This window comes from Priapulus caudatus, unplaced genomic scaffold, assembly GCF_000485595.1.
Source record: "Priapulus caudatus unplaced genomic scaffold, Priapulus_caudatus-5.0.1 Scaffold2046, whole genome shotgun sequence".
NCBI lineage: Eukaryota > Metazoa > Priapulida > Priapulimorpha > Priapulimorphida > Priapulidae > Priapulus > Priapulus caudatus.
The window spans coordinates 5,935-16,747 of NW_014579107.1; the positions used below are offsets into that span (position 1 = coordinate 5,935).

Genomic DNA, 10,813 nt, shown 5'->3' on the forward strand with positions numbered 1-10,813 from the left:
CACACACGCACACACGCACACACAACACACACGACACACGCACACGACACACGCACACACACACACACACACACACACACACACACACACACACACACACACACGCACACACACATGCACACAAACACGCACACGCACACACACAGTGGTAGTATTAAAGTTTGCGAGAGCGCGCTACCTTGCAGGGAAACACGGCCAGGTGTTTAAACTCCTCCTGCTTCCTCTTCTTGTAGTCATTCTGATAGCTGGTGAATGAATCGAACAGGTGATAGATGATGTCTGCCTGGAAGATGCGCACCTGTGCAGGTGTGAAAATCCAATTAACAATGACGCCAACACACGACGTATACTACTACTATCATTACCACTATGGTGACCTAACTGCGAGCGAAATATGATACCTGAATAATATTTGTTATTACGTTATATAACTTATATTCATATAATAAAATATTAATTTCATAATATGTCATCACTGATTTCACATTCACCCACCCACCCATACAAATGATTTCAAATCCCTCTATCCACCAACACATATATGGTTTAATACCCCCCCACCCACACATATGGTTTAATATTCCTTCTGCAGCCAAAACATATGGTTTAATATTCTTCCCCCATCTACACATATGGTTTAATATTTCTCCCCCAACCACACAGATGGTTTAATATTCTAATATTGTCTCTCTCTCTCTCTCTCTCTCTCTCTCTCTCTCTCTCTCTCTCTCTCTCTCTCTCTCTCTCTCTCTCTCTCTCTCTTTCTTTCTCTTCCATCCATCTCTCATTTCCTCTCTCGCTTTAGCTCTCTTATTCTCATTTTCTTTTCCATAATTGCAAACACGCTGCAAACAAAAACTACGACGTGTGGCAGCCGCTATGTCACGTTGCAAAACCGCCAAATATTTCAGGAATCGTCGAATGAATGAATGAACGTGCGCGGCGCGTTGGCGGCCTGTCATCGCAAAAAAACATTGCCAGCAACAAGATCCTTCACCGCTATGACCCTTTAACTTCCTGTCACACCGCGAAGGCAATCCGAAAACATGCCCGTTGATTATGACTGGCAGCTCTCATCTTCATCTCATTCGACAGACGATGAATTCCGGACTGGCTCCACGTCGTTTACCTCGCAAATTTGCACGGGGCGTGCAGGCACGCAGCGCAGGTCAAGGGGACAGTATTGCTGTCTATAATGTCACGGGCACTATATCGCTAATACAAGAAATTGAAGAACGCGTGTTACCGTGTGGCTCCGTGGTGGCGTTACGTACACTAGACAGCAGGCTCAAACATAAGCATGTCATGTGGAGGAGAATGTTAAGTTGTTGTCTCCCGCTTCCTCCCACGTTATTTTCTATTTTCTCCAAAATTGTTATGCCATAAACTTCACATCGAATTGTTTGATTGGACATACCTTACTTTTTTTTTATTATTCCAATTGTACCCTTTGCAATCAAGACAAATATCAAGAGCTAATAATACCTAGAGTGTACAACGGAAAAACGGGAAAATAGTGCTATTTCACGACAACATTATTCTACTTTGCCTGCGAGTCTAGAATAATTTTATGATATTGCATTAAGTCTGAAGAATTCTTTGCTCTCTAAAACAAGACCAACCGCTTGTCAATACGATACTCCGAGGCTGAGATATTGGCTCCTAAACCATTGCTTCGTGAAAGTTCGGTTTTTCCGCGATAACTTTATGAATGAACGGCGTTTCGGTTATCATAGGTGACTTTCGGGGGCATCGCCTATGCCCTTATCTACCATTATCTTTCCTAGCAGGGCTAATGCCCGTCATGACGGAGCCGGCAATGTTTTAGCGTGCGTGCGTGCGTGAGGGCATACACAGTGCGGGTGGGTGGCCAGGCGCGCGTGCGTGCGTTCGTGAGGGCATACACAGTGCGGGTGGGTGGCCAGGCGCGCGTGCGTGAATGAGTTGGTGTTGTGCGCGTGGGTTTCACACAGCTCTTATGCCCACCATTACGCAACAGATACCCTACCTTGCCCTCCCTTACCCATGCACATAGACCACCCACCCTACCCCACACCAATATCTTACCCGCCTTTACCAATATACCTACCACGGGCACCCTGGGGGGGCACGCGCATCTTAACCCTAACTCACTTCCCCACACAGGTACCTCATACGCCCATCACGCATAAAAAAAGCCAGACAGCGAACAGGCGGGGAGAGAGAGAGAGAGAGGGCGTATGAGGTGCGGCTGAGGAGCCACTGTCACACACACCGACATGCACACAGACACGCACGCACGCACGCACGCACACCGACACGCACGCACGCACACACGCACGTAAGCCCGCAACGAACTTTTTTGCATGTAATTTCCTGCTCACCTATAAAGAAGATGAACCTATGTGCCCCTCCCCCTCCCCCCGGCTCACCACAAAGCAATCATTCACACGACGGCCGGAGCGACCCATTTACGCCCTAGTTTGTGGCCAAATGAAATCGCTCATAATTTGCAAGTGCGACTAACGTGGACACAGCGTCGTTAAGGTTTAGCTACGGGAATTGTTTTAAATTGGCGGCGGGGTGAAAGTGGAATGTGAATGTGAATGTGAATCTATATATCATGGATTGAGGTGGGGAATGTGAATGCATATGTCATGGGGAGAGGTGGGGGTGGATTGCATATGTCATGAGGAGAGGTGGGGGTGGATTGTATATGTCATGGGGTGAGGTGGGGGGACGTGAATGCATATGTCATGGGGAGAGGTGGGGGTGGATTGTGTATGTCATGGGGTGAGGTGGGGGGACGTGAATGCATATGTCATGGGGAGAGGTGGGGTGGATTGTAGCCAATATCTCAGCCTCGGAGTATCGTATTGACAAGCGGTTGGTCTTGTTTTAGAGAGCAAAGAATTCTGCTTAATGCAATACCATAAAATTATTCTAGACTCGCAGGCAAAGTAGAATAATGTTGTCGTGAAATAGCACTATTTTCCCGTTTTTCCGTTGTACACTCTAGGTATTATTAGCTCTTGCAAATATGGATAGATAGAGATCAAATATTTGTGTGGCAGACTGGTCCGCACGCAGGCAGGCAGGCAGGCAGGCAGGCAGGCAGGCAGGCAAGCAGGCAGGCAGGCAGGCAAGCAGGCAGGCAGGCAGGCAGGCAGGCAGGCAGGTAGGCACGCAGGTACGCACGCAGGCAGGCAGGCAAGCAGGAAGACAGACAGGCAAGCAGCAAGACAGGCAGGCAGGCAGACAGGCAGGCAGGCGTGTAGGCAAGCAGGAAGCGAGGGCAGGCGGATAGCAGAAAGACGGACCAGCAGGAAAGCAAACAGCAGGCAGGCAGGCAGACGAACGGACGGACGGGCACGCACGCACGCGCGCACGCACGCCCACACACAGCACCGGAAGTCATAAGCTGTCGGCTGCTCTCGCTTATAAACACTGCGGCTCTATAATGAATCGCTGGTCGGCATACGGCAACTAATTAATATCCAGCTCGTAAATAAATGTCCCGTTAGCACGCAGTACCATAAACCACCGGCGGAGAGAGCGGGGGAGAGGCTGGGAAGAGAGGGGCGGCGGGGGAAACGGGAGAGAGGGGAAAACGGGAGATGAGTTGAGAGAGGACGAGAAGTAGAGGAAGAGGAAGAACGAGGGAGAGTGGAATAGAGGGAGAGAAGGGGAGAGATAGAGTAAAGTGAAAGTAAAAGAGAGATAGATAGATAGATAGATAGATAGATAGATAGATAGATAGATAGATAGATAGATAGATAGATAGATAGATAGATAGATAGATAGATAGATGGTTAACTAGCTAGATATATACATGGATAGCGAGAGAGATAGGGGGAGGGAGGTATAGAGGGGGGCGAGGGAGATAGCAGTAGATAGAAAGGCAGGGGGAGGGGGGAAGTGATCGCAAGAGATAGAAGATACTGGCTTACGTGCGGTGTAACATCGTGGAAAAGAAGACACGCGCTGCCGCGCCCCTCCCCCCGCGCGCCCCTCCCCCGTCTCTGCGTCATCGTCTGTATGCACGCCACGGCGCGTGGTCCCCATTGTGCCTCGTAAAACACCTGGCTGTGTTGCGAAACCCGCCAATTACGACCACCACCGCAGCCGCCGCGCTGGCAGACGACACACCACCGCTCCACGGCATTGTGTGTCGTCATTGTTGGTGTTGTCACGCCGTACTGCATTGCGACACGTGGCACTGTTGGTGACACCAGCGTTGCATTGTTAATTACACTGGCGTGATATTGCCGGCGACACCAGCGCGACATTGATGGTGATACTGGTGTGACATTGATGGCGACACCAGCGCGACATTGATGGTGATACTGGTGTGACATTGATGGCGACACCAGCGCGACATTGATGATGATACTGGTGTGACATTGATGGTGATACTGGTGTGACATTAACGGACACGTCTTTTAATAAAACGCTCGCAGCACCATCGTCGGCAGTGGATGCACGAGCGGCGAATTCAGGCTTCTCATGATGTCACTCTCTGAATGCGGAGACGGGGATGCAGGGACACGGCGACACAGGGATACAGGAATGCAGGGATGCAGGGGCACAGGGGCACAGGGATACGTAGAGCAAGGGACAGGGACAACGGGACCCAGGGATCCGAGGTGACTGGAACATGTGCCACATCAGCATATGTGGACAGAAGGATAAAGAGGCACTAGGATGCAGAAACATCAGGAAACAAAAAATAAAAGTGTCAATGACACTGTAGCTCACCTTGGGTGTAATAGAAGAGGGAGGGGGGATATATAAAGCAAGAGTATATATGGGCGAACTCCCATTATATAGCATATCTCCCATTATATACTCTTGATAATGATATATGCATAAGTTTTGGTGCGAAAATAAATGTTTCTGATCTGAAAGTCTGAAATCTTGACGAGAGATGGCGCTACGCCTAAATGATCGCCATTTTGGTTTTCGAATATCGCGCAAATAAAAACCATAAAATATACCAGTCAAATTACTGTAACAAAGAATCTAAAACACAATATTACACGAATATAGGTATGATTGTAGAGTTGTTAACCAGTTAGACGAAATAAACGTAATAGGACGTTGTCATCTCTCCCATAGGAGTAACAACTGTTTTGGGGCTAGCCTTACACATTCATATACCAAAATTTCACAAAATCGAATGAATCTAGATGGCCAATTTCATTTTTGTCAAAAAGTGGGCGTGGCTCGAAAGTAGGTCGACTGGCGTGCTCCAAAATAGGACGTTCAAACCTCTCCCATATGAGTAACAACTATATGCAATTTCAAACATTCAGAACAACGGTTCTTGAGTTATCGTTGACCGTAGCCAAATGTTGACGGACGGACGGACGTACGACGGACAGCACCTCATGGCAATAGCTCATCTTGACGATGTCAAGGCGAGCTAAAAAAACACCGTGGAAAAGAGAGGAACAACCCCAGGGGCCCGTTGTCAGAAACAAATTAGTCTTAACATTAACCTTAACATTAACTTTTTCTCTTAGAGCGTTGACAGAAACTTCGTAAAGTTATCTCGTAACTTTTCTCTTAACTTAAGAGATCCTAGACCCTCCCTTAACATTAATATTAAGATGAAAATAACACATTTAGACTAAGAATTACAATTATAGTGATATTATATTTTATATTAATGAGTAATATCATGTTTTTCTTGAAAAACACGTCAAAAACATTAATCATCTACCGATCGTGAAGCAAAACAAGTGTCAAAACATTTACAAATGGCAATGTCATGGGGCGAGGTGGGGGTGTATTGTGGATGTCATGGGGAGAGGTGGGGGTGGATTGTATATGTCACGAGGAGAGGTGGGAGGATGTGAATGCATATATCATGGGGAGAGGTGGGGGAATGTGAATGCATATATCATGGGGAGAGGTGGGGGTGGATTGTGTATGCCATGTGGAAAGGTAGGGGAATGTGCATGTATATGTCATGGAGAGAGGTAGGGTGGTGTAGGGTGGTGGGGACGTGATTTTGTGCTACACATATTAGGAGTCGATGGGCAGGATTGTGCAGGTTGGTAGGGACGTGGTTGTGTACAACATCTATTGCGGGAGGGCGGTGGAGGGTGGCGTGAATTCGTGAATATAACACGTGAATGGGGGACCGTGGAGGAGTGTGTATTGCCAGTATTCACTGATTTGGCAGAATGCCGTTACGACTCACAATAAGTAAAAACCGGCGGAAGCCGCTTAAAATAGAGATGGAAACGAGCACACACGGCAAGCATTACTTCTGCGTCCGAGAATTCGGGTCTTTATTGTCACGTATAAGGGCTGAGAGTCACTCAGTACGGGTCAGCGCGGCGCTCGCAACTACAAGCCGTAACGACAATGTTATAGTAACGCAAACCCAACCAGAGCTCTCACTACGAAATATCCGTAACCAATTCACTACGTATCAGTAACCAATCAATGCGTATTAATCACTAATCAATGCTCATCAATGACCATTCAACGCGCGTAAAGGGCGAATCTATGTGTTTATCAATGACCAATTAATGCGTATCAGTGACCAATCAACGTTTATAAAAAGCCAATTAATGCGTATCAATGACCAATCAATGTTTGTGAATGATTGCTCAACGCACACAAGTCACTAACCAATGCTTATCAATCACTAATCAATCCGTAGTGATTTGTCATCCCATGTCAGTCATTTTCTCCTTTGACTGTGCACGCGACCACCACATTTACTAACTCAACTATTACCTCCTTCCCAACAACCACCAGATCGGCCCCGCGAGAGGATTTGGCGGGACCCTCCTCCCTGGGGTCTCGACATTCCCCTGCTCAACCCCCCTTTTTCCCGTTATTATTTTTTCGAGGTTCGCTGCTATTTGTAAATACATAATGGTGTCCGTTTTGCGGCTGACTCTCAATAGCCTCCGCTCGTTACCTCGATCACATTCTAAACATCTCTCTCCGCTACTCAGCTAATTTGAAGCGACAGCGGCGATAGAGAGAGAAGGGCGGTCACAGGGGGGCAGAGAGATTGAAGATTGAGGAGGGGGTAAGGAGAGAGACAGAGAAGCGACCATAAACGTTACACACGCTCAATCACAGCGGAAGCAGGGTCGTCTCTCCGCCAATTTCTTTACCAGGAGATCTCTCTCTCTCTCTCTCTCTCTCTCTCTCTCTCTAGATTCTCATCCAATCAGCAGCCTTGTGATGATGTTCCTGTTATCGTAAGTTTTCACTTAAGTAAGTTTAGTTACGATAGGTTTCTGTCAACGCTATTAACTTTTCTCTTAACAATAACATTAACATTAGTCTTAAAATTAATCGTAACTTTACGAAGTTTCTGACAACGGGCCCCTGGAACATGTGAACAGTGGGGCAGAGGGACACTGGCACACTGAGCTGCTGAGATAGCAGAACATACAGGGAAGACGTTCACTGTCAACGTGAAGCTGATGTGTGGTGGGTTCGTCAGCCCTTGCCCTTCCTTGCCCCCCTATGGAGCAATAGGATCTAGTGACGAGAGTACGACTTACCCCTAGGCTATCAGCCATCTCCTGTCCATCTCTCTCCACCTTCACATCAAATGCCAGGATGCAGGCAAACCTGCAGCAAAAACATGGGGACAGCGCGATTAACCATTGATTCATTACTAATCGTTTTACTAATTATTAATTACGTGGCGAGTGGAGTACTGGCATGCAATTATTTATCTTAGCATCCCGTCCTATTTCCTGTGGAATACAAATGGGCAAATACAACGCAAATATAATAACAAACATTAATCTACATGAAACTTCTTTCTACTTTAGTACTATAGTACTGTAGTGCGACATTCGTACTATAGCAAACTACGAGTAGTATGAACATAGTGTGAGTGTAAGTATTTGCACAAGTCTCCTCTTCTCTGGCGGCACACAAGTGCAAGCAGGTGATCGGGAAATTTCCATTGCACGGCTATTTGTGTGTGAACCCAGAATAGTCTCTGCATATGGTCTGGTAATAACAGAATATCATTTTATATATTACATAGTAGTAGCTAGTTTAGAATTTGTTGGGATTCACTGTTGATTACGCGTCGCCGCAGGTATTTTCCATCGGACAACATTATGGCTACAATTATTGAAAATACATGGCAACAGGAGTGAATACAAACAATTATATTTCTAACATGGCGTCCGCTAGCAACAACGTATAGATGACGTCACACAAACCATGATAAACCGGCCTCCTACTGGTCGAGCTAGATAGAGGCTGATTATTCCTCTATCCCAGCCCGTACTGAAAGGCTCCCTATCCTGACACATATTTACTTTTTTCCCCACAGATTCCGGCCATTTTTGCAGCTGGATTAACGTTAGAATATATATGTATTGACGCACACATTCAGACACACACACACACACAAATAGCTCAAATACCGCCATGCATACGCATACAGACGCGCACACACCCACACCAACAATATTACATGTACACACAATGCACAAAAGAATGAGAAAATGGCAAAAAAGATCACAACGAAGCTTTCCCACGAACATTATGTCCATTACGGAAATGCATCTAGCCACTTGTGCGCACCGAAAACAATCTCGCAGGGAAATCCGTAAATTGTAGGCGGAATAGGCCGACTGCCGTGTGAAGAGAGGGGATGCTAGCTCCTCGCACTCCTCGTCCCAACCTCTTCCCTCCTCCTCCACCCCACCAACGCTGCCGTTTATCCTGACTCGGGATCCTTCTTCTCATCCTCCTCCTTCTCCTCCTCCTCCTCCTCCTCCTCCTCCTTCACCACCACCACCCCTCTTCCTTCTCCTACCCCTCGTCATCCTCTTCCTCGACCTCCTCCTCCTCCTCATCCACCTCCTCTCGCTTCTCCTTGTACTCATCCCTCTCCACTACATTCACATTATTCTCCTATTCTAGAGCCATCACTACCTCCCCTCCTCATTATCAACTCCCCACGCACATCTTCCGCCACTATCTGAACTCTTGTTTCTCATCCACCACCTTCTCGTTATCCACCTCCTCCTCTCCTTCCCTATTCTCCTCCTCCTCCTTCCTCTATCACCTCCTCGCTCGAACGACTGACCTAATTCACGCGCCCGTCACCCTACAATGCCCTCACTGACTCTCGCCCCCACAATCCCCCCCCCCACACACACACACCTCCCGCATCCCGCACAACACCCCAAACCGCATCCGCGCACCCCTAGCTGACGCGCGGGGGTGGGGTGGGAACAAGCGGCCCGCACTAGCGCTTGATTCCTGACCCTCGCTCCGTTGACCGTCGTCGACTGCCGCTCCGCAGCAGCAGCACGACAACACGGCATTGTGTCGCGCCTCCGCCCGCCGCCGCTGCCGTGATTTCATGATCAGCGCATGCCGAGGCGACGATTACACGCAACACGTCCGCGGCTAAACGTCCGCAAGCAGAGCCGCGCTGAGGGAACTTCCCATGACGGGGAGGCGGTCGCCCTCACAATGCCCGCGTGTATGCTCGCGGGGGAGGTGAGGGAGGCGCGGGGGAGCGGGGGGAAGAGAGTCGGCCAAATTGGCCTCTTCCTCCGATTATGTCTTGGCCGCGCGCGAACCCAGCAATAAATGCCATTCGCCGCAGAAGCAAGGCGGAATGTCTGAGATTTCTTCTCATTCTCGCCACGGTCTTGCAGCGAGAGCACTACACTTATTATGCTCGACTGACCGACGGGGAGGGAGGGGGACTGAGGATGGGAACGGGTGTTTCTTTTTCCTCGCTACGGTCTTAGAGCAAGAGCACTGCACGACGTTCGGGTGAGCGGCGCGGGAGGGAGAGAGAGGAGAGGAGGGAGAAAGAGGAGGGAATGAAGAAAGGAAATGAGAAAACGAAGGAAGGGGAGAGGCTAGGGGAAAAGATGGGAGGGAAGAACGAGGAATGGGGAATTTTTTTCTTCTCGCCACAATCTTAAAGAAAGTGCGGTGTTTATTAAGCTGGGATGAGCGGCGAGAAAGGGAGGGGGTAGATAAGTGGAGGGGGAAGGGAGCGAGAGAGGAGAGAAAGGTACGATGCAGCCAAGAAACAATACAGGCTACACAAACCCAGCCTGTATGCTCGAGGCTTGCTGGACATTGGTCCACGCACGACGTTGGTCCATGCACACGCGTGCACACACGCACACTCACACTCACACTCACGTGCACAGACACACGCGCGCAGGCTCATACGTACGCACACGTACGCATACATACACACGCGCACACACGCACGCACACATATACACTCACACGCGCACGCACGCACGAACGCACGCACACATACATACAAACTCACACGCGCATGGCAGCACGCACGCACGCACAATCTTTATTGCCGCCACCCCATTCGCAACCAGCCCCGCACTTCAAAGGGACGCTCTCCTATATACGTGCAACAGCCACTAGAGGGAGCCTGCTGCAGCAAACGCCCGCGGGAATAAGAATGAGAGTGATCATCAGGCGTTTAATAGCATTTTGTCGTTCGCTGATGAGGTCCGTAAATTGCGTGCGCCGATAGTAATAGAGAGCTGGGCAGACTCGCTGGCTAGGCTGGCACAGGATACGGTCACCCGGGGCTAACTAGCTACTACACGCACACACACACGACACGGGGGCGGTAATAGATTCCGTACTGATCAGTAGCTAAACACAGTGTGTTGTGCTGACGTGTAGCGGGAAGACAAGTCAGCTTGTATGGCAGCATAGTAGGCGTGCGTGCGGCGGCTTTATCTGTTCTGTTCTTCTTCACATCCTAACAACACCGCCTGGTCGCGTAGAGAAGCCGTGAGGGGTGCACGGGAGGGGGGGCAGGGGAATGATG

At 48.9% G+C, this 10,813-nt stretch overlaps 1 protein-coding gene across 1 annotated transcript in view; it reads right to left on the minus strand.

Annotated features, from left to right (window-relative positions):
* LOC106818134 (eukaryotic translation initiation factor 5B-like) overlaps positions 1-10,813 on the minus strand; it is a gene marked incomplete at its 3' end in the record, with an annotated part of 39,841 nt that overhangs the window by 911 nt on the left and 28,117 nt on the right. Inside the window, 2 exon segments of the mRNA XM_014822853.1 lie at positions 179-298; positions 7,518-7,587. Of these exon segments, the coding sequence (XP_014678339.1) occupies positions 179-298; positions 7,518-7,587 (190 nt within the window).